Source organism: Mustela nivalis, assembly GCF_964662115.1.
Source record: "Mustela nivalis genome assembly, chromosome: 17".
Lineage (NCBI taxonomy): Eukaryota > Metazoa > Chordata > Mammalia > Carnivora > Mustelidae > Mustela > Mustela nivalis.
The window spans coordinates 16,965,004-16,989,168 of record NC_139036.1 but is presented as its reverse complement, the minus strand read 5'-3'; the positions used below and the strand labels follow the sequence as shown (position 1 = coordinate 16,989,168).

At 50.2% G+C, this 24,165-nt stretch overlaps 2 protein-coding genes across 3 annotated transcripts in view; one reads left to right on the top strand and one right to left on the bottom strand.

Annotated features, from left to right (window-relative positions):
* Positions 1–2,189: 2,189 nt before the first annotated feature.
* Positions 2,190–23,086, bottom strand: CCDC92B (coiled-coil domain containing 92B). 2 transcript variants are annotated; one of them, XM_082707238.1, is made up of 4 exons: positions 22,508–23,086; positions 12,517–12,669; positions 8,911–8,958; positions 2,190–6,143 (listed from the first exon to the last, which is right to left on the bottom strand). In XM_082707238.1, exons 2-4 carry the CDS (start codon positions 12,644–12,646, stop codon positions 5,545–5,547), a joined length of 777 nt encoding a protein of 258 aa, XP_082563364.1. In that variant the 5' UTR covers positions 12,647–12,669; positions 22,508–23,086; the 3' UTR covers positions 2,190–5,544. The 2 variants fall into 2 exon arrangements, with proteins under 2 accessions (XP_082563364.1, XP_082563365.1); XM_082707239.1 differs by lacking the exon at positions 22,508–23,086 and adding an exon at positions 21,929–22,018.
* Positions 22,235–24,165, top strand: part of RAP1GAP2 (RAP1 GTPase activating protein 2) — a 231,358-nt gene continuing 229,427 nt past the window's right edge. The window contains exon 1 of the mRNA XM_082707076.1: positions 22,235–22,321. The gene's annotated coding sequence lies outside the window, so the exon portion shown is untranslated. The remainder of the gene's footprint in view (positions 22,322–24,165) is intronic.

The following is a 24,165-nucleotide window of genomic DNA, read 5'->3' as shown; positions in this document are numbered from 1 at the left end:
CCCCTCTCTAGAACTCTGCAAATACTGTATTCAATGTAATTTATTGGTTGGGGTCCACTAACTTTCCAACAGTTGTCCAACAACTGTTTGTTCTTGGACATCATCATGACTCTTGGGATTAGCAAGCCAGTGAAACCCAACTTAAAATGGCTTTAAAAAGTATGTCGCCAGGGGTGCCTCTGGGTGGCTCAGTGGGCTAAAGCCTCTGCCTTGGGCTCAGGTCATGATTTCAGGGTCCTGGGATTGAGCCCTGAATTGAGCCCTTAATCGGGCTCTCTGCTCGGTGGGGAGCCTGCCCCCCCCCCGCCCCGCCGCCTGCCTCTCTCCCTACTGTGATCTTTCTCTCTTTGTGTAAAATAAATAAATAAAATCTTAAAGAAAAAAAAAAAAGGTATGTCGCCGATTGAAAGACCATGTTAAGATAACAATGCAATGGGATCCTGGACAGAATACCTGGAACAGAAAAAGGGCATGGGTGGAAAAAATGGTGAAATTTAAATAAGGTCTGTGGCTTAGGTAATAGTCATATACTAGTGTCAATTTTTTGGTTTTAGTTGTACTACGATAAAGTAAGATATTTCTATAAGGGAAAGCTGGGTAAAGGGTATATAGGAACTCTGTATTATTTTTGCAACTTTTCTCTAGGTCTAAAATTAGTTTTAAAAAATTAAGTTAAAAAATGCACAAATTGGGTGGCTCAGTGAGTTGAGTGTCTGCCTTTGGCTCAGGTCATGATCCCTACAGTCCTAGGATCGAGCTCACAATCAGGCTCCCTGCTCAGCCCAGAGCCTGCTTCTCCCTTTGCCTACCACTCCCCATGCTTGTGCTCTGTCTCTCTCTGTTTCTCTCTCTCTCTGACAAATAAGTAAATAAAATCTTTTTTAAAAATGCACAGATTATGGGGTGCCTGGATAGCTCAGTCATTAAGCGTCTGCCTTTGGCTCAGGTCATGATCCCAGAGTGCCGGCACTGAGCCTGCATAGGGTTACCTGCTCACCGGGAAGCCTGCTTCTACCACTCCCATTCCCCCTGCTTGTGTTTCCTTTATAGCTGTGTCTCTCTCAAATAAATAGACAAAATCATTGAAAAAAATGCACAAATTAATGGTGACCACTTAAAAACATAAGTGTGGAAGGAGGAGGGGGGTTTATTGATCTACATAACGGAAAGAGGCGGGGGGATATGGGATGCAGGTAGAGCTGGATCCAGCAGCTTGATTATTAGCAATTGTCTCCATCTCTCCCGCTTTTGCTTCTGGTGTGATAGGCCAGACTTCCAGGCTGATATTCTGCCATTTTTGCCACCCAAGAATTTGTATTTCTCAATAGTCTTGTTTTGTTTATTGATGCATCCCTAGCATCTAACTTGGTGTGTTGAATGAATGGCTCCAGCAAAAGTCCTGAGACTGACTGTCATTGGTTCAGACTGAAATCAAATCGTGTGACCATCTCCAACCCAATCAGTATGTATTACTTTACCTGGATCACATGGGTAGAGTCAGCCTCCCATCCCACCAACAGGGGGGACTGAAATAGAAGAAGGGCAGTTCCCCAAAAGGAAACAATGGGTCCTCTTATTAGAAGGGTTGCTGACAAACCAATATATTATCCACTTTTTCTCCTAGAGTGGTCCACAACATAGACCTACACTGGAAATGTACAGGCTTAAATTCTCATGGGCGCCGGGTGTGCTGAGCTCCTTAACTACAGCCTCAGCATAACTCTCATTAGTGAAATATAAGAATTGGGCTCATTTCTGGGATCCTGGGCTTCTTGCAGTTGGATCAGATGGGATTGGGTGTCAGGGAAGGGGAACTGGCATGGCTGAAGATGCCAGAACCCCAGGATTCTTTCCTGGCCAACACAATGGGCTCCTCCAGGCCTGGAGCCCTTCTGGTCTATCTCTCCCAATCCTAGCCAGGAGCCTCCGCTCTAAGGTCTCATTTGTTCATTTGGATTGGGGCAGCATGGGAAAGTCAGGGCTAGCTGAGCATTGGGATGCCTCAAATGAGTACCTTATGCCTTGTGAGGAATATTCAGTGGGAAGACTCCAGAGTCTTAGCCCCCAGTCTTACCCAACCCCCCAACTGACTCCCAAACAACTCTCCATGTCCTCCACATCCTCTCCCACACCTGCAGGAACAGAGGCTGAAGTAGGGCAGAGTGCCCACAGAGAAGAGGTCTAACTTGTGTGTTTTTCACATAATTTTATTAAGAATAAGGCATATGACAGTCACCCCTAAAGCATAGGGCTCTATTTCTGTGGGTGAGTGAGTACACTCTGAAAAGCATTGGATTAAAAAGCGCAGCCAACAGAGAATTTGGAGCAGGATTCCTCTGCCCCACCCGTGGGGCTCCTGCCACTTGGTTCAGAAGCCCTGCGTGTTCCCCATTCAAGGCTGGCACCTTAGGGAGAGGGTGCTCAGGGATCCCCAGCTCTGCACTAAAGAGAGACTGTTCCACACCTTCCTGGCCTCCTTCCTCTCCATTGGGAGACCTCTATTCTACTGCTGATATGGGGAAGGGCTATCCCATTTCAGCCCTGGAGTGGTCTCCCAAACTTCAGACCACTGTGGGTGGGATATGGGGGGCAGGGGTACACAGCCTCACCTTGCATTGCCCACTAGTCCCTGGCTGGCTTCCAGAACAGGGAGGGGTCCCCACCTGCCGCTCTCTCTCCTGGGTCTGTCCACATTTGGGGTATGGCTGGACCTCCCCCTAGGGCAGAGTGTTCTTGTCAATGTGCCCGTTCCCTAGTGGGGATTCGTGCTGCAGAGAGGAGGGGAGGAGGGGGGAAGAGACACAATTCTTTCTCTTCTAGTCACCCAGACATTCCAGGGGCTTAGGAGAGGGGGGGTCTTTCCTTTGGCAGGGTGGGTCCACAGGCTAGAAGAGGGAGAAGGCTGGAGGCTAAGGAATTTGGGACTCCTGAGGCCAAGGGCAGGCTACAGACTCCCAGGCCCATTCTGCTGCACTGAGGGTTCTGTTCCAAACCCCAGAGGCAGGTGGATGGAGGGGAGTCTTTAGTCCATTATTTCCAGGAGAAAAATGGAGAAGAGGACTTTGTTAAAATTGGAATCCTGGATCTGCTTCAGCCCCTCCCCCAGCCGGCTAAGTGGAGGAGGAGGGCTGGCCAGTTTCCCTTCCCAGACCCTCAGGTGAGAGTCAGCAAGTCAGCCGCCCCCAGCACTCTCAGAACCTTTCATCTGGGGGATCTCTAAGCACCCCACAAATAATTAAGTGTCATTATCACTGATCGCTTAGAAGAGGGGTAGGAGTTTGGAGGTGCCGGTGGGGTCACTTGGGGAGAGACCAGCAGGTCACTGGAGGCTCCACGGGTAGGGGTGTGGTAGAGGCCCCCAGCTAGACACACTGGGTCCCCAGGAGGTAAGGGAGGAAAAGGGCTATTGCTATAGAGCTGGGGAGAGGCCAGGTGGGCATAGCTATGGCTTTTAGTAGGTGGGTGGGTGGATAAACTATGTCACCATCTCTGTAGAAGAATCAACGTAACAAAGTCACCCTGTTTACCCCCAGCGTGTGGTTGTGGAAGCTCAGGGTGTGGGTGGGCTGCTCCTTCCTATACAGTCCTTGGGGCCCCATCGACACAGGGCAGCCAAGAGAGAGGCCTCCTCACTCTGAAAGGGAGGCAATAGGACCAGGGGCACAGTGCGTTCCACACATCTGAGGGGAGACACAGAGGGCAGAGGCACAAGAATGGGGTGGGAGAGGAGGGTAAGAGGCCAGGACGGGCAGAGCAAGGACCCCAGGTCATCACTGTGGCCCAACTTAGACTGAGGGAGAGAGAGAGAGCACTGTCTGTCCCAAGGACGTTCACACCTTGGGCATTTGCAGCCCAGTGGCTGGAAATAACCCGGATGAGGCCCGGTTATTGCTCAGTGGTCTCAGCAGTCCTGAGTGCAGTCAGCTGGGAGAGGACAGCATATTTGTGGGGGCTGGGAGCGTGCTCACTGGTTTTACTTCTTGCAGATTGACACCCTCTGAGGTACAGAGCGAAAGGGAACATGATGGCAGGTTCCTCCTGTTCATTACAGGGCCCATGAGGGAGAAGGGTTCCCCACCCCTAGAGATTGATTCTGCTCATCTCCCAGACCTTGGGTGACACACAGAATGCTTGGCCTCAGCCAGGGCAAGACCTGCCAGGATGTGCTATCCGTGAGTGAGGTAAAGGCCTCTCCCTGCCCCATACTCCCTCAGCAGCCCCTGGAAAACCTCACAGGCACTTAGGACTCAAAGCAGGACCAACAGAGGAGGCATGGCATGGGGGAAGGGGCTCTAGGGTTTGTCTTTCTAGGGGCTGGCCTTGCAGTGGGGGCCATGTGCTGGACTGGAACTGCATTTCCTTCCTGCCTTGGGTCAGGAGAGGGGAGCTGGGGAGAAAGTAGCTAGGAGGTGGGCTGTCCCACTTTCCATTTCACCACTCTCCCTTCTAGACAGAAGGGTTATATACATTGAATACCCGCCACTGTCAGTTCTGGTAGGATTGGGTGCATCCCTGGAGGAGACCAGCCTGGGGATTAAGCTGTGCTCCTATCCACCAGCCCCCACAGCCAACTCAAACCTCTTATCAACCACTGCCACTTCCAGGAACCTGGCCCTTCTTCCCACCTCTAGGTGCAGCTGGGCAAAATTAGCACCAATAAACAGGACTAGGAAAGCTCCCAAGGTTGCCTTCAGGTTCCCAGCTTCCTCGAGAAGGGGAAGGAGGTTTCTGCCTTTCTACAAGCCTGAAGGAGCAGCTGACTCCAGCGGACCCTGTGTCCTCCTTCCCTTGCTTCACTAGCACAGCTCCCAGCCTAAATACTTATGGGTGGGAGGGGCATTCTGGAGAAGAACAGGACTGGAGACAGCTTTAGACCAGGTTCTGCCATCTAACCCATTCGGTACTCCTCTCCAGAAGTTCAAACTTCCATCGCGTCACACTTTCCCTACCAGGGACTCTGGCAGGAAATGCCTTTAAAGTGTTGGGTGCTCACCGGTAAGGACCTATCAGCGGGGTCGGGGTAGGAGAAGCGGCGTCAGAGGAAAAAGGTCCAGCCGCTAGCCCGAGCCGGAGCCTCCCTCGAAGGAAGGCTTGGCGGGAAGGGCAGCCGTGCGGGGCTGGGGAAGGTCCGAGAGAGGAGCCTGGAAGGCCTAGGGGTGCTAAGTGCCACTGCGTTCCTTTTGTAGGCCTGCCCAGTCTCCCCCCTTCGCGTCCAACGATTGTCAGCTTTCCCGGGACAGGGGGAGACCCTCGCCCCCGCCCCTCCCTGCAGCAGGGTGGGGACCACAGAAGCCTCCGTACTGCGAGTCCTCTCCACAAAAAAAGGTGCACTCTCTCAGCCCCGCGGAGGAGCCCCCTCGGGGGAGGAGGATACAAAAAGGCTAGGGCGGTAGGAAGAGCTGGGGGAGCTGGGGCCGCCTCCGCTCGATCCCTGGAGGAGCGCCGGCTCCCGCGACCCCCGGGACCCGCCTGCGTGGCCCAAGGTGCGTCCCTAGCCGGAGGCCGAGCCGGCCTTCCGCACTCCCCACCCCACAACCCCTCCGCCTACTCCGGCTCCCCGGGAGCGCTAGGCGGGCTGGGCGCGGCCGGAGGGCCGGCTTGGTCCGGGGGCTCCTGGGGAGGCGGGTGGCGCGGGCTGCGGCCGCTGGGCCGCGGGGGCCTCCGGGGGTAGAGGAAGAGCGCGGGGTCGGGCATGGGGTCGATGTCGTCCAGGGCGCGGGTCGCGCGTTCCCAGGCGGCCCAGTCCCGGCCCGGGCCCTTGGCTGCGGCCTCGGCGGCGGGCGGGCGGCGAGCCCGCTGTGCGCGCCGGCGGGGCCGGGGCTCCGTGGCGGCGGCGGTGGCGGCGCCCGGGCCCGGGCGCGGGGTCTGCAGTCTCTGGCGCGCCGCGTGCAGCTGGCACGAGAGGTAGGCGGCCGCCTCGGTGTGCTTCTGCAGCTCGGTGCCCAGCACGGTGGCACGGTGGCTGCGCCGCCGCAGCTCCTCCAGGAAGCGGCGCTCTTCTGCGCGCAGACTGCAACGCAGCGCGGACACCAGTGCCTCCCGCTGCGCCACCTCCCGCCGCAGCTCGGCGTTGGCGGCGGTCCGCGCAGCCAGCTGCGACTCCAGCGCGCGGCACTTGCTCTCCAGCTCCCGGGACGCCGCCTCTGGGGAGGGAAGACGGAGAGGAGAGGTGATGGTCTCCGCCAGGTCGACCCTGCACAGCTCGCCCACCCACGTTACAGAGCCCCGTTTCGCTCTCCCTCCCCACTCATGGGCTAGGCTAGCCTTCCTTTCTCTTCCTCGGGGCTCTTGGACCTATCCTACCCTTTGGCCTGTCTGATTCGTCAGGTTTCAGCTTAAATGCAAAACCCTCCCTGGTCACTTATGCACTCCATAAATATTTGTTGAACCCTTACTATATGTATTGTGCTAGGCATAGGGGATATGGAGGATAATAAAACATTCCTCATGAAGCTTACAGCAAGCATAGTGGGAGAGGTATAGTACATAATCACGAATGAATGTGAGCTTGCATCTGTGACATGTGCCAAGGCCATGACTCACAGGAGACTGTGATCTAATGAGGCTTCTCATCAGAAAAGCCACTTAGGCTAGCAGGAGTTGGAAGAATGAGTTGGAGTTTAGTGACGAGCTTGAGAGGAGGGTGGTTTGCACAGAGGAGCTGGTGCAAAGGCTCCAGGGTAGGAGAAACATGCAAGAGTGAGAGACTGAAAGACTTGGGACCTGGGAATGTGGAAGCAAAAGGGAATCAGTGGGCCCTGGGGCTTGTGGTTTCTTTCTTTCTTTCAAAGACTTTATTTATTTATTTGACAGACAGAGATCACAAGTACCCAGAGAGGCAGGCAGAGAGAGATGGGGAAGCAGGCTTCCTGCTGAGCAGAGAGCCCAATGCGGGGCTTGATCTCAGGACCCTGAAATCATGACTTGAGCGGAAGGCAGAGGCTTTAACCCACTGAGCCACACAGGTGACCCTTGCAGTTTCTTTCATAGAGCATTTGTTATGTTTTGTAATTTATGTGTGTTATTTATTGTTAGCCTTTGCCCACTGCACTGAGTTTCAACACTGGATATATGTTAACTACCCAGAGAGCTTTAAAAAATAGTTTCCTGGGCCCTAATAAAGACCGACTGAATCAGGATCTCTGGGATTGGACCTGGGAACTGACAGGTCTTCAATGTGCAATGTGTCCATGTAATTCTAATGTACCCACAGAGTTGAGGATCGCTGTCTCCCTGATCATGAGCTCCATTTCAGCAGGGAACACATCCTGGGATTAACACATGTGAGTATTTGTAGAGATAGAGATAGCTGGAAGGTGACACAAGGTAGGCAAAAGGTGACTCTGGAAAGGATAGGAAAATCAGCAAATGGTGGGGGAAAAAGAAAGGGAGGCCAAACTCACTGAGAGACAAGATAAAAATCAGGACACTGGGCAATATCTTGAGCTCAGATGACCCCTGAAACCCTTTCAGAGGAAGGATAGTAGGTGGGGTGAAGGTTGCTGTTGTTACGGAACTGGTGTTTGGGATGTATGCCTCCTTTCTCCAAGTATCAAGACAGGAAGAGGTTGCCTCTGGTTGCCACTTAAAGAAGTGGGAAGAATTCGTTCAAGTCTATAAATGTTTATATCTTTATGCATGAATATGCAAAGCAATTTGTACGACTCTCAATGTTTTACATTAAACTTAAACTTTCAACTTTCTCCATGCCTAAGTCTTGGTCATGTATGTAGCACTTGATCTAATCAGCAGCACATCAATATGGCAGGGAGTCCCATCCCTGTTAAATCCCTCCTGGCTAAGAAAGACTATGTGGTGATTCATTTTAAATTAACCATTTGCCAAGTCCCTCTCCATGTCTTACACCTGGAGACAATGGATAACACCCAGTCCCACTTCTCAGAGATCATATAATTTTGGTGATTAAGATCTCAACAATGGGGGCGCCTGGGTGGCTCAGTGGGTTAGGCCTCTGCCTTCGGCCCAGGTCATGATCCCAGGGTCCTGGGATCGAGCCCCGCGTCGGGCTCTCTGCTCATCGGGGAGCCTGCTTCCCTTCCTCTCTCTCTGCCTGTCTCTCTGCCTACTTGTGATTTCTGTATGTCAAATGAATAAATAAAATCTTTAAAAAAAAAAAAAAAGATCTCAACAATGGAACCCCTCCCCTTTAAAAAAGTTTTAATTGTAACAAACACCAAATAACATGGAATTTACCACCTTAACCAATTTTAAGTGTACAGTTCAGTAGTTTTAAGTAAACTCACATTGTTGTGCAGCAGGTCTTTAGAACTTCTTTGTTCTGCAAAACTGAAACTCTGTGCTCATTGAACACCATCCCCCCGCCTCCATTTTATGGGTGAAGTAATAATCTGTAAACAAATGTTTTAGTGGAATTGCTATGTGTCAAGAAGTCGTGCTTTTGTAAAATGAAGGATTTGCTGATGTGCATGTTTCTTTTTTCTCCTCATCTAGATAAAGTTCCTTCAAGTCATGGACTCCACATTACCATTGTGTTGTATCTCACCATTCAGCATCTTGTAGGGTGTGGACCACTGACCATAGAAATCACTTGTGCAAGGATGGGAAAGATGAGAGAGGTAAGTCATATAGAAAGGAGTAAAGTCAACCAGATGGACTTCTTGGGTACCATATCTGTCCTGGGTTCATTTTCCTACTTTGGATAGAGAATGTGTATACAGGGTGTGGTGGTACAGGTTGTTCATTGCACATTGTAACCCAGATGAGTAGGCAAATGGTACTGACATCCCAGCACTCTGTTCAGCAAATTGAGGAGTGGCTGTCCCCCATGACTGGACTAGGGACAGAGAAGGCTTGCGTCCTACTAAGTGGTGGGGAAAAGGTGACTGTTGGGCTGTTGTGGCATTTCCCCATCAGTCATCCTTCTCTTACCTTGCTGATGAGACTGGGCCTCTCTCATCTCCAGATCACGAGTCAGTTCTGTGGGGAGGACAGAAAAGAAAAGGTAGTCGTGTGTGTGTGTGTGTGTGTGTGGTGTATGAGAGAGAGAGAGAGAGAGAGAGAGAGAGACAGTGATCAGGGAATCACAACACAGAGAAAGTGGCAATATTAGCATCCTTAGAAGCCATCTGAACCACCTTCCATACCTATTTTACTGCAGTCCAGTGAGAGGAAGAGATGAATAGAGGTGCAAGGCACAGCCCAAGCCTGATTGGCCTGATTCTAAGCCCAGAGATCTTTCCTGAGCAAGGGCCATGAGCTGCGTTTGGAGGTTAGTGCAACCCTTGGACTGAGGAGCCCGGCTTGCTTTTGGGGGCTGGGGGAGTATTTGCTCCTTCCCAGCGGTGATATACAAATATCTAACGTGACAGCCAATCAGAGCCACTCTGGAGCAGTGCAGGGCACAGCCCCTTTAGGGTTTAGTTGGTGTATATGGGAAGACTGGAGGGTCCTGGGCTGCTTGGGGGCCCTGGAAGGGGACTCAGGGCAGTAGATATTTACCAATAGGGTACATGCGTTTCACTATTTTCACAGCCAGTACTGCTGTGCCTGTGTTATTTTCTTTCTTTCTTTATTTATTTAAAAAAAATTTTTTTTTTAAATTTATTTATTTGTCAGAGAGAGAGAGCAAGAGCGAGCACAGTGCCTGTGTTATTTTCTGAAGATCAGCCAGGCTCCTTTCCAAACCCTGTTTCCGCCATATTCCGCAAGGCAAGGAATGGGGCTTCAAGGAGGATAGCGCCACCTGGTGACCGAAGGCCTACATGGCGCTCGCCTCTGCGCTGAGGGGGAGGGGTCAGCTCGCTAAGGGTGCTGGTGTTGAGAGAGGTTTCAGCCCAGCCACTACCCTTGCACCTCCCTGTCTTTCCAGTCCCCATTCCTTACCGCCCAGAATGCCCCATCCCTCGGCCAGCTGAGTTTGATAATTTTTTCAGCCCCACCCCAACTCCCCCAACTACCCCCTGGCTCAGCTGGGAAAACGGAGGGAGTCCAGCAGCTGCTGGTGACAGACAGGATCTCCTCTGCAGCAAGTGTGTGTACCTGCAGGGATGCAATCTGGTGCCAAAAGGGAGGAAATGTGGACCTGGGAGTGGGATAAGGTAGCAAATCTCTGGGATCAATGCCCAGCAACACCTACATAGTCTAGCCTTTGGGCCCTCTGCCCCTCCTTACTGGCTCTTCCCTTGGGACGCCAACTGTTGCTAGGAGACCTAGAGCCAGGGTACCTGGGCCTTTTGCTGTGACCTGAGTCTGAACCTCCTTCCTGGAGCTCCAGGGAGGACCCTGATGCCTCTATCCTCTAGGGCTTCCTGGAGCCAACTTGGCCCCTCCTGCAAGGCCCCAGAGTAGCCCAGGGGATTTGGTTCTGCCACTGTCTCCCAGTGGGCCAGTTACACCCTTAATCAGGGAAGTTGGGGGAGGGGACTGGGCTCCACTCTCCCATCCATCAGATATCCCTGCCCATCTTCTGGCCAGATCCACACCTTTAGAAGAGCATGCAGGGAGATCAGATACCCTGTGTGACCTTGGGCCAGTAACGACACCTCTTTGGAAGCCTCAGTATTCTCCTGTGAAGTGGGGACAAAATCACCCCTGCTTCTCAAGGGGCTATTGCTAGGATTAAATTAGAGAAAATAAACAGAGCACCCAACCCAGGGCTGAGTCAGTGCTGAATATTTGGGCCAGTTCTTGTTACCATGCAGGCTGCCCCAGCACCCAGAATATACCCACCCATATCTTAAACTCTTTTAGTCTGAGTGGCACCCGTTTCTGGCAGGCTCTTTCTGAAGCCCTCCCCAGCTAGTTCCTACATTAGCTCATCCCCTCTTTCATCCCTCTCCCAGCTTCTGAGTCCTGGTTTATTTTATTTTTATATATATTCTTAAAGATTTTATTTATTTATTTGATTTATTTGTTTATTTGAAAAAGAGAGAGAGAGAGAGGCTTCAAGCTGGGGGAAGGGCTGAGGGAAAGACCATGCGGGGCTTGATCTCAAGACCCTGAGATCATGACCTGAGCCAAAACCAAGTTGGGCACTCAGCTCAACCAACTGAGCCACCAGGTGCCCCTATATATTTTTTTAAAGTTTATTTTATTTTTTAAAGTAGGTTCCATGCCCAACAAGGGGCTTGAAGTCACATCACTGAGATTAAGAGTCCCATGCTCTACTGACTGAGCCAGCCAGGCAGCCCTCTGAGTCCCTATTTAGTCTCCTTGAAAAAAATCTTTGTTTTGCTCCCTTCCCCTCACTCCTCCACCCCTTGGAAGAAGGGCCTTATTCAGGTATTTCAGCCCCAAGAGTGGCTTCTTCAGGCCAGCCCAGAGTTATTTTTATCTCTGTAATCAATAACAAGAGGCTGCAGTCCCATACCAAGGGTGGTGGGGCTGTTCTAGCCTCTTACACTTTCTTGGGATCCTGGCCTATGTCTTGAGTGGAAGAACCCAGGTCTTCAGAATTAGGGCAAAGCAAAAAGAAATTAGGGCAAGAGCTGTAGGGTCTTAGGGTATGTTCATTCTGGTTTTCCTTTAATGTTTTCACGGCAATGAAAAAATGCATCCGGCAAGGACATCAGGCAGGGGCGAGTTGGTGTGGGCCATCCCTGCCCCCTGGGCTGGCCTCTGCTGCCATCCAAGTTTCAAGGAAGATGGCAGCGAGCCTGGCCTAGGAATGTAGCAGCTGCTTCTGCATATGGAACCAGAGGAGGATGTGGTGGTGGAGAGTCAGGACGATCAGCTTCTTCTGCCACAGAGTGAGAACCCAGGCAGGTCACTCAGTTTCCCTCTAGAGAATGGGGAGCCTCGCATGAGCAGGAGCTCCAAGGGCAGTAGAAGTCTGAGCATCTTGGGGAGAAAGTGTGCAGAAAGTTGCAGAGGCATGCACAGCTGAGCATCTGGAGCTCTGGGTTCTAATCTTGGCTCTGTCACTAGCATATTGTGTGGTGCTCTCTCTCCCTCTCTCTCTTAGGGTCTCAGTTTACCTTTTTGTATAATGAAGACATTGGGCTGTTCCAGCTGACACATTCCATGAATCACTGACTCTAAAGCCTGTACTTGGAGACTCAGCCTGGGTGAGCACTTTGGCCAGAGCCCAGCCTCTGAGAGGGCAGGTGGCTGAAGCCTGAGGTCCAAGAGCAGAGTTCAGGCCTAGGTTTTGGCTTCATTCTTGGTATCTCCTTCTGTTTTTGTTCACAAATCCAGTTGGTTGCCAAGTCCTTCCCTTCACTCAGTCTCCCCCCCACTGATCTTCCCCTTCCTACCCTTTCCCTTTCCATCTCTCTCCAGACCATTTCATCAGCCCCACCACGAGTCTCTCTGCCTCCCTCCCAATTCACCTTCCGTACAACTGGCAAGTTTCGCATTTCGCAGTGCAGTGTGACGCCCTTCAGAAACCTTCCGTGGCTCCTTACTCCCCAGGAGAACAGGCCAAACTTCTTAGCCGTCCTGATATTTGTCAGAGTCTTCCATGATCTTGCCGACACCCCTCCTCCCTCCCTCCCCCTCCCCTTCTCTCCCTCCCATCCTCCCCCCACTCCTCACCTGAACAGCGTTTCTGCAGCCTCAGGATTTCCAGGTGCAGGTCTCGCAGCAGAGCCATCTGCTCCTTTTTCAGGAAGCTGATGTGGCGTTGTACACTCTGGATCTGATGCTCCAGGGACACGGTATCCATGGCAACCCAGGCCTGGGCCCCACCTGGGTGGAAGAAGATAAGGTAAACCCCCGTCCTGTGGGCCTGTCTGCCCTGCCCACCCTCAGATCCCTCTGAGCCTCCTGCTGTTGGGGCTCCCATTGCCACCAGGCAGATGGTTCTATGGCTGTACTCATTTCCCCTGTGTTTACTCACCCAAGTGTCACCTGTGTGTTGTCAGGGAAGTTTTTATTCCCATTTAACAGATGAAGAACTAGAGGCCTGGAGGGAAAAAGCCGCACTCCCCTGCCTGCCTGTAACTTTGGCCTTTCTGCTTCTCAGAGAGGAACACAAATAGAGCCGCCAAGTTAGGGAAGGGAGACAGAGATAGGCTGTAGCTTGCTTCTTAACCAGCTTTGGGCAAAGCCTCTCTGTTTCTGGGCTCTTGGTTTTCTCATGGTTAAACTGGAGGAGCTGGGGAATGGAAAAATGCATCCCACCAGCATCCTACCAGTAAGCATTAAGCAAGGGTGCCCACCAGCCGGCAGACCAGAATGATGGTTAGAGCACATCCTATCCCAACCCAACTCCATTTCTCTGACTTAACCTTAATCTGGGACTCTGGGCCCCTCTAGGTCGCAGAGGAGGAAGATCTAATGAGTATTTTACGAACACCAACTCTGTGGGCTGAAGGCAGGTGACAGAATCCCTTTTTATTTGTTCATTTATTTTTTAAAAAAGATTTATTTATGTGACAGACAGAGATCACAAGTAGGCAGAGAGGCAGACAGTGAGAGAGGAAGAAGCAGGTTCCCTGCTGAGCAGAGACCCCGATGCAGGGCTCGATCCCAGGACCCTGGGATCGTGACCTGAGCTGAAGGCAGAGCCTTTAACCCACTGAGCTACCCAGGCACCCCCAGAATCCCTTTTTAAAAGAGGAATGGCTGGCTCAGTCAGTGGATCATGTGACTCTTGATCTCGGGGTTGTGAGTTCAAGCCCCGCTGGGTGTGGAGATTACTTAAAAATAACATCTTTAAAAAAAAAAAAAAGAAGAGTGGGAGACGTTGATAAGGAGACCCATGCCAGTGAATCCATGGTGAACACATAAGACACTGTGAAGGGAGGGGAGTTCTGCACCCCTTCTTAACCATGCCCTGGCTTTGCAGCCCTCCCCCTTTTGACTCCATCCCTTTCCCAGGAAGTCCCTCTTGTGATGATCACCATCCTAGAGAAGCATAAGCAGAGGGCAAAAACAGGAGGCAGAATTCTCGCCTTTTCTACCAGGGATTCCCTAAGCTTTTTTTGTTTGTTTGTTTGTTTGTTTGTTTTTTGGGAGCAAATAATTTTTAATTTTTTTTTTTAAACAATTACACCAAAGAATCATGCAATGCTGCCAGCATTGGATGCAATCCTGGGCCACAAGTCTGCACACTCCTTTGCGACTGGTCCTGTGATAGCAGACCCTTTCGTTTTGTTGTAAGTTTTTAAATTTATTTGAGAGAGAGAGAGAGAGCGCGAGCATGCAAGCCGGTGAGGGGCAGAGGGAGAGAATCTTCATGCAGACTCTCCGCCGAGTGCAGAGCCCAACACAGTGTTCCATCTCACGACTGCAAGCCCATGACCTGAGCCCAAACCAGGAGTCCAATGCTCAACCGATTGACCCATTCAGGTACCCCACTTCCTAAACTTCTGGAGGAGCTGTTTCTACCTGCCCCAGAAATTCCCTGGGCCTTGGAGAAAAAGGCCAGTTGATGGACCACTTTTTCGAGCAAATGGTCCCCTCCAGACTGACTTTGATATAAGTCCCTGCAAATCCAGATTTTCATTTGTAGGGTTGCATCAAGCAGGTGCACTTGAGAAACTCACATTGGTCTCTTGGACTCCCCTTCCTTTACTCCCTTAAGCTAACCAAAGAGGCCTTTCATTTCAGCAGGGGGTTGCCCTCTGGCCTGTGGCAACCACTGACTACATTTACATTACTACATCTGCTATGTTTAAGAACTTTATACACATTACCTTGCTTCAGCTAACTGCCTTTAGTAGATGTTACCACCCCCATTTCACAAATAAAGAAACTGAGGCTTGGGGCACCTGGGTGGCTCATTACGCATTTGCCTTCGGCTCAGGTCATGATCTCAGGGTCCTGGGATTGAGCCCCTCATTGGGCTCCCTGCTCGGCCGGCAGCCAGCTTCTCCCTCTCCCACTCCCCCTGCTTGTGTTCCCTCTCTTGCTGTGTCTATCTTTACCAAATAGATAAATAAAATCTTTTAAAATTTTTTAAAAAGTTAAAAAAACAAAAAAGAAACAGGCTCAGAGCTGAAGTGATTTGTGCCAGTTCACGTGGTCCATAAGTGGTGGCAGACCCAATTCTCTCTCTCTTTTTTTAAAAGGAGTTATTTATTTATTTATTTGACAGACAGATCACAAGCAGGCAGAGAGGCAGGCAGAGAGAGAGAGGAGGAAGCAGCTCTCCGCTGAGCAGAGAGCCCGATGCGGGGCTCGATCCCAGGATCCTGGGACCATGACCCAAGCCGAAGGCAGAGGCTTTAACCCACTGAGCCACCCAGGCACCCAATTCTCTTACTGGGTCTTTTGAATCCAAAATAGGTTCCCAATACTCACTCTGAGAACAGTCCTGGGTTTGAATCCTGAGTCTTTCAGTTACCTGCTGTGTGACTTGGGGCAAGAAAGTTAACTTCCCTCCATCTTTTTTCCCTTCTCGGTAAAATGGGGCTAATGGTAACAGTCTTAGTCTAGTTGTGAGAATTAAATGAGATTAAAAAGTGCAGATCACTTCTATGTCTAGTGTGCAGGTAGGTTATTCCTTGTCTTGATTTGCTCCTTTATTCCTCATACCTTCAGTAATCTATTTGTTGCCAGCTATGGGGGTATGGGAGACACACTGATGAACAGAACAAAATCCTTGCTCTCGTGGAGCTCACAGGATGAAAAGTACCAACCAAACAAACAAATAAATGCATCAAATAAAAATAATATTGGTAAGTATACAATTATAATCTGTAAAGAGCACCCTAAAAGAAACATACAGAGTAACGTGGAAGAATATAAGGCGGGACCTAGTTTAGATTTGGGGACAGAGAAGGTCTCTTTTTTTTTTTTTTCAGAGAAGGTCTCTTAAAGAAAGTAATTTTAAGCCAAAACCTTGTGACAGGCAGAATTCTAAGCTGGTCCCCAAGATTCCTAGCCCCTGGTAGATATGCCCTCCTGCATCTTCCCCTTTGAGTGCGGGCAGGATTTTGAATGTGATGGCTTTTTTCTTCTGTGATTAGAAAGGATTTTGCAATGTAATAAAGGTTTCTAATCAACTGACTTGGAGTTAATCGAAAGGGAGATTATTCTGGGGGGCAGTTCATAGGGCCTGTACTGAAGGAGTAAACAACCATGCTGTGCGGCAGCCCAGGGAGGAAGCCACAAGGCAAAAACCTGAGAGAGGCTGCTGGTAGCTGAGGATGGTTCCTGGCAGGCAGCTAGCAAGCAGCGAGGACTGCAGTTTGACAGCTGCAAGGAAGTCAGTTCTACGAACTACCTAAGGGATCTTGGGAGTGGGTCTTTTCCCTAGTTGAGCTTTCAAATGAGAATGCAGCCCATCTTAATTTCAACCGTTTGAGGCCTTCAGCAGAGGACCCAGCTAAAATATGCCAGACCCCACATCCTTGGAAACTGTGACTTAACACATGTATGCTGTTTTAAGTCACTTAGTTTGTGGAAATTTGTTATGCAGCAATAGAAAACTAATAAAGACTTGAAGGAAGGGTAGGTGTTAGAAGCAGAATAAAGGGAAGGACATGCCAAGCAGGGAACAGCATTTGTGAAATTCCTGAGGTAGGCTAATAATGATAGCTTACATTTATTCAGTGCCTATTATGTGCCAAGCCTTGTGCTAAGTGCTTCACATGATCTTTTTTTAAAAATTTTTTATAAGATTATTAATTTATTTATTTGGCAGAGAGAGAGAGAGATCACAAGGAGGCGGAGATGTGGGCAGAGAGAGTCGGGGGAAGCAGGCTCCCCACTGAGCAGAGAGCCTGATGTGGGACTCAATCCCAGGACCCTGAGATCGTGACCTGAGCCAAAGGCAGAGGCTTAACCCACTGAGTCACCCAGGCGTCCCTCACATGATCTTTTTGGGGGAACAGAGACACTGTCACTGCTGGTGAGAATTGAAGTGTAATGTGTCAGGGGATGGTTGCAGGAAGTAAGGTTAGCAAGAGAAGGATTGCAGTGTCTTGTAAATCATGCGAAGAATTTTGCATGAATACTAAGTGAATTGGTAAGTTATTAACGGATTTTAAGCAGAGGACAGACATGATATGATTTGCATTCTTAAAAGATCACTCTGGCTGGCTGCTCTAGGGAGGGTAGATTAGAGGGGACAGAATGGATGTGGGAGGTGAGCTGGGAGAATGTTGCAGTGGTCAAGCTGAGAGAGGATGAAGGCCTGGACCAGATGAGGGAGGTGAAGACAGAAGTTTCAGGTGTATTTGGGGGGTAGAATGGTCAGCATGTGGGAATGGAATGATTAAGTCATGGTGACAGGGTGGGTGAATGTTCAGGATGTCTCCCAGTTTTCTGGTTTGGGCAACTCAAGTATGAAGGCACATTTTCTGGCTCTTTCTACACTTCTTGGTCTTTGACATTAGATCTCTTTCACAATGGACCTCTAATCTATAATCACTCCCTAGGTGATTTTGTCTAATTCTATGGCTGTAAAAACTATTTATATGCTGACCCCCACTAACTCTCCCGTGCACTCTAGACTGACTATGTAACACCTCCATTTCGATGTCTAATGGGTCCCTCAAAGTTACAAGTTCCATTGCTGAGCTCTTCATCCTACAAACCTTGCCTACTGTTCACCATCTTAATAAATGGCACTGGTTTTTGCCCATTCACTCAGTGGCTCAGGCCAAGAACTTAAGAGTTATCTTTGATTCCTCTCTTTCTTCATATTCCAGACACTCCATCTGCAAATCTACTTGTCTCTACCTTTGAAAACGTGTATGCTTAATCCAATCAGTTCTCACCATTTCCATTGCTGTCACCCCAGTCCCATCTATGGCCATCGCTCTGATGTACCCTGTAGTAGCCTACTGACGGGCTTCTTGCTTCCACTCCTTGTTTGCCATGTAGCAGGTGGCATTCCTTTAGCAAATCTGATCATGTCTCCCTGCTCCCCACTTATAACCCTCCAACCTTCCCATCATACTTATTACCTAATCCAAATTTCTTATCAGATCCTATACAATTACCCCAGGCTCTGTTTGCCCTCATCTACTACTGTTCTCCCACTGCTGGTTCCACCCCAGCTACTCGGGCCTCCTTACTATTTCCTGAACATGCCAAACACATTCTTGCCTCAGGGACTTTGTCTGTGCTGTCCCCCCTCCCAGGAATATCCTTCACCCAGATACCCTCATGGCCCACTCCTCCCCTTCATTCAGGATTCTGCTCAAATGTCATTTCCTTAGGGCCCTTCTCTGATTACCTGATTTAAAATAGAGCCCTCTGTCACTCTCCATTCCCTTAATCTGCATTGTTTTTCTTCCATGAACTTATTACCACATGAATATATTACATTTTGTTTCTTGTCTCTTTCCTCTACCAGATTGTTGGCAACACAAGATGAAGGACTCTGTTTTTGTTTCCTCCTGTTCCCTAGTGCCCTAGCACAATCTCTGGCAAATAAAATATACTCAATAAATATGCAGGGAATGCACGAGTGAGTGAGTTTGTGGAGCTGGGGAAGACTGAAGGAGGGAGAGATTTACAGAGAAGGGGAGATCAAGCTTAAGACAGGTTAGATTCTGGGGCGCCTGGGTGGCTCAGTCGGTTAAAGCCTCTGCCTTTGGCTCAGGTGATGATCTCAGGGTTCTGGGATCAAGCCCCACATCAGGACCTCTATTCAGCAGGGAGCCTTCTTCCCTCTCCCCCTCTGCCTGCCTCTCTGCCTACTTTGATCTCCGTCTGTCAAATAAATAAATAAAATCTTAAAAAAAATATGTTAGATTCTACATGCTCAAGAGACCTGAACAAGGAAACATCAATGCCAAGTACGCAGTCGAATATCCTGGTGTGTAACTCAGGAGAAGCAGATGAGCTGGGTCTGTGCTATTGCGTAACCATGTTGGGATTTGTGTACCTGTGTGTCTGCACATACCTAAGACTGGGTGTGCCTTGAGGAGTGCACGTATATGTATACGCTTGTTGGGGGGTCCTGCTTCTCTTGCATCTGTTTCTGTTCTGTGTGCATCTGGAGGATGAAGGGATGTGAGCCTCTGCTTATGAGGAAGAGAGAAAATGTCTGTTCCCAACCTCTGAAATGCAAGTATTTCTGAAGAGTAAAAGCCCTTTCCACACAGCCCTGGAGACTGGACCCTGGCCACCGTGAGGGGCTGAGCCAACCAGCTGTTTCTGAGCCTTCCCAGAAGGACTTGAGGGTTTGCTTCCAACTAGGCAGGCTGCTCTTCTCAGGGCAGAAATTTGGGTCACAAAAGATCTTGGCAGATATTCTGTCTTACACATGATTGTTTAGTTTGTTTGAGGGAGGGTGGGAAATGGGTTGGGGAATGGGAACTACAACACAGCCCTCTCACATGTGGCTGTCACACACACTTCAGAAGGCCCAAGCCAGGAAAATGTCATAGAAATGTCAGACATTCCCATAAAAATGCAGTCTTGGAGCCCTCTGGCTTGAGAAGGAGCTTGTGCCTGAGGACTTGGTCCAGACTGGTGACAGTGGCAGAAAGGTTAGGGTTACCAGCTTTCTGTTCAGCCCACATCCAGCCCAAGATGCCTGATCTCATGGGTTAAAGTGAGAAGGGTCCCTTGCCTTTGTCCACCGTCCTGACCACCTCAGAGTCTATATTGTTTCTGCTGCCTATGTTCTCCTGATACTCCTAGGTTCTTCTTTGTTTTAATTTTCTAGCTTGATGAAAAATGTTTATTAAAAATTGTTTATTTAGGGGACGCCTGGGTGGCTCAGCTGGTTAAGCGGCTGCCTTCGGCTCAGGTCATGATCCCAGCGTCCTGGGATCGAGTCCTGCATCGGGCTCCTTGCTCAGCCGGGAGCCTGCTTCTCCCTCTGCCTCTGCCTACCACTCTGTCTGCTTGTGCTCACTCTCGCTCCTCTCTCTCTCTGACAAATAAATAAATAAATAAAATCTTTTAAAAAATTGTTTATTTAGAAATTAAAAAAAGGACCTGTAACACAGAGTTATGTGTGGAGTTATAGAGTTAACTCCAAGAACTTTGGACGTGCCTCTCATCTGTCTGAAACTTACACAATTTTGATTCTAAGGCCTGGGCTTCTGGTTTCTGAAAACAATCTCACCCCCCTACTTGTCTTTTTGGAGCTTGCGAGTAACTATTTTTCTAACCATTTTTCTTCCAGCCATCTGACTCTAACTGACATGGCAAGGAGGAAATTGTAGTTCTTTCCCTTTTCCACTTCTTATAGTTCTTTGGGTTGGAAGAACCATGAAAAGAGAAGAATCATAATACTCAGGGCTCAGAGGGGTCTTTGAGACCACCCTAATGTGATCTCAAATCACATAGTGGTTTGCAAATCTTGCTCTATAGAGCCCAGAGTTCTGCAGAGGGGTCTCAGAAGTTGCCAAAAATGGTTGGGGGCACAAGGCAGGGCTAGAGGCTTTGCTCTTTTTACCCCTCTTTATTTTGATGGTCTTGTACATACAAGTTCATTGGAGAGAAGCCTTCTGCTAATCAAAGGTTTGAAAACAACTTTTACAGTCCAGTCTTTCCTTGGGTGGCTAACTACTCCCCCTCCCTTAATCTGCTCAATGTCCCCTGGCCTCTGCTGCCACATCTCACCCTCAGGCAGACAAAGTGGCTGGGAGAAGAACCTGAACTGAAGACTCTTGCTTTCTGCTTGTGTGGAGTTTGCACTTTCTGCCATCCCTCACCCCCTGACTGCTTCTCTTGTCCCAGTTTCAATGTCACCCTTAGTGTTTCTTTTCTCTTTGGGGCTGAAAGTATTTATTGAGTCAACAAATATTCTTGTACTGTTCTGAACATTCAATATCCACATTTTGTTAAAAAATTTTTAAGTACGCCTTCTTGGTTCAGGGAGAATGTTAAACTCATTTTTATAGTCAGGGCAGGTATATTAGGACAGGCATGGCAATAAATGTATAAATGAATTATGTTCTTTATTTTTCTTAGTCCTTATTCCTCTTTACTACCTGACTTTGAGGCCTGGGGTTGAGGGAGAACAGAGACTTAAAAAGTCTTTCTCAGATATGGAGGCAAAGGTAATAATACTTATAATAATCATCAATGCATAGGTAATACTACTTACAGAACAATAATAAATGGCTGGCACTGTTCTTAGCATTTTATTTACATTAACTCATTTCTCTTTATAACGACCCTGCACGAAGCTTCTATTAGCATGTCCACTCTGCAGATGAGGAAAGAGGCTCAAACAGGTTAAGTACCTTGCTCAATATACACAGCTGTAGTGGCTGGCAACTAGGAGCTCCCCATTGGGTTCCCACCCTTCATTAAGGCCCTTCAAATCCAAGCACAGTCCACATTTGCAGTCTGATCCCCTCCTTTTAGGGATTCTACCTTTTTATTTTTTTTAAAGATTTTTTATTTATTTGTCAGAGAGAGAGAGAGAGGGAGAGACAGTGAACACAGGCAGAGGGAGAAGCAGACTCCCTGCCAAGCAAGGAGCCCGATGTGGGACTCGATCCCAGGAAGCTGGGATCATGACCTGAGCCGAAGGCAGCTGCTCAACCAACTGAGCCACCCAGGCATCCCGGGATTCTACCTTTTACTGCTCTCACAACAAACTCTTTTCATAAACATGGATGGACATCCCACCACTCTATCTCTGCCTCCTGAAACCTGCCCCATCCTTCAAGGCACTTCTCAAAAGCTACCTTTCTTACTGAGTTTTTCCCCTTACCCTCACCAAGCTGGGATGACTCTTCCATCTCTGTGTTTGCCAACCACCATTATGCCATGTATCACACTTCTACACCCATGCTCCCCATGGTGTGTGCCTCCCTGGCTTCTGCTCCAAACCATAAGCTACCTGAGGTCAATACTTTGTCTCTGGGAATCCTTTGTATGGAATATGTGTACAACGAATGTTGGTGAAACTGGGAGAAAGAGTTGAGTGTTACTGGGAGTCACTAGGGCAAGTAAGTGTATGTATTAGAAAGTAATCCCCACCCCCGACCCCCCACCCAAGTCCTTGGTTTCCTGGGGACTTTTCTTGGGAACAAGAAGTCAGCCTTTGACAGATGTCTGGGACTCTGCAAGTTGGGCTTACCTGGCCAGTGGTGGAGCCACCTTCTCCAAGGGTCTCGTGGTCCTCTCCACGCCAGAACGCCTCGCCTCCTCCCCTGTTACCCCTAGGCTATGGCTTCCCCCACTCCACTGAAGATCTCAGGACCCCCAACCTCAGCAAAGCTGAGGATCCAGGGATATGGGAGTGGCCTGTATGAGGAAACTGGAGCGTCCATCCTCTTTAGTCTGGTGTTCTGCCTGATTATGCCTCCAGTATGACTCCCAGAGGAGGCAGAGGGGGAGATGGAGACTAAGGAGGACGGGGAATAGGGGTACCAGCGAGGACAGGGAAAGGAAAACAGATGTGTGTGATGGGAGGTGGCAGGAGGTGGCGGTGACTCGACCTCAGGCCGCTCTGGACTCTTCGCCAGGGCCGGTAAGGACCTGAGTCTGGGCGGCAGAGGACAACTTCTGCCAGGAGCTCGCGGGTCTTGTCCGCCTCCCGCGCGCTGCGGTGCCCAGCCCAACGCCAGCCCTCCCAGGGGAGCTGGAGCTCGGGCCCTGCTGCTCCCCGCCCGGGGCCACCCCGCCGTCCACCCCCCACGTCCACCGACCTCCTCACCTTCGGGACCTGAGGGAGCGACGGGCCAGCGGGGCCCTGGGACCGGGCCAGGCTGGGTGGGGGGAGGCTCTCTTCTTCCCCTCGCTAGCTGCGCCTTGGGTTCCGCAGCACCCGCCCGGGCTGCGACGCCATCAGCTGCTGCGAGGCTGCGGGGTTGTCGGGCCGGGGCTCCGGGGGGTTCCGGGGCGCCAAGGGGGGTCCGGGGCGGGCTCCAGGCGTAAACACCCAGCAACGTGACCGGAACTGGCGAACAAGCCGTAGGGGGAGCGAGGGGGGGGGCGGGAGAGATAAGGGGGGAGGGGAGGGACCTGGTACTGGCGGGGAGGGGCCGTGGGCGGGGCGGGGGGGAAGGGAGGCTGGCGGCGCGCAGTCGGGGGAGGGGGAAACCAGGAACTCCGGGAACCAGGCCTGAGGACCCCGGCGGGCAGAACTCGGAGAGCTGGCTTTGGCTGGGAGCTGAAGGGAAACCCAGAGAACCCGCCGGACGCTTGGCGAGCAAGGGCGCGGCGGGCGGATCAGCACCGCGGACAGCGCTCAGGCGGTAGGCCGCGATCCGCTCCGCCCCTCTGCCCACCGACTGGCGTAGGAATCAGAGCAGTTCCCCACTGGCCCGGGGAAATGTTGGGGCGAGCTAACCAGGGGTTAGGAAACCTATTCTGTGCCTATTGGCAGTGAAGCCACTCCAGACCTCTCACTAGCTGTGTGACCTTGGGTGAGCACATCACCTCTCTGTGTCCCAGTTGATAAGGCATCCTCTTTCCTGTGAGGGTCCAAAGAACCAAGAGAAGATCCTTTATAAACTCTGAAGTCCAGAACATTGGTTTTGACACGTTTCACTGTACATGGGAGACTTCTGGACTTGGGCTACTTGGCATCTAATTCGGGCTCTACAAATACCTGTCTCTTCCCTGGACCTTAGTCTCCTGATCTGTAAAATAGGATAATGATGATCTATGCAGCCTGTAAGTCTTTGATTTGTTGTGAGGATGAAGTAAATTAATATCTGTAAAGTGCTTAAAACAGTGCTGCATGCTCTTTAGGCATTCATATTCATGATGCAAGGGGCCAGGTCGCGTTGTGTGAGTGGAAGGTAGCCCAGCTCTAGGTAAGTCATTTCCATCCCTACCTTTAGGAGCCAGAGGAAGGGTCTGAGGGAATTCAGATTAAAGGGCTGATCTGACTTTTCCCACATCACTGCCAACCAGACAGTCCATGCCCTGCCCTTTTGGGCCAAATATCCAGAGAAGTCCTCGATCTTTGTCTCCAGAACTGGAAGACTCTGGCATATGGGCTTTGGAGAGGGTTTTGGCAATTCATTTGCCTCGAGGGCACCCTGTCTTCTCTCTGTGGATCCCTTTCCTCCCTGCCCTCCCCATTCAACTTTTAAGCCTTAACTGGACTTAGATGTCAATAAAAGCTTTAAGGGTTCTGGGTGGCTCAGTCGTTAAGTGTCTGCCTTTGGTTCAGGTCATGATCCCAGGATCCTGGAATCGAGCCCCACGTCGGGTTCCCTGCTGAGCAGGAAGCCTGCTTCTCCCTCTCTCACTCCCCCTGCTTGTGTTCCCTCTCTTGCTCTCTCTCTCTGTCAAAACAATAAATAAAATCTTAAAAAGAAAGAAAGAAAGGAGGGCTTTAGATGCTTCTAGAAGATTATAAGC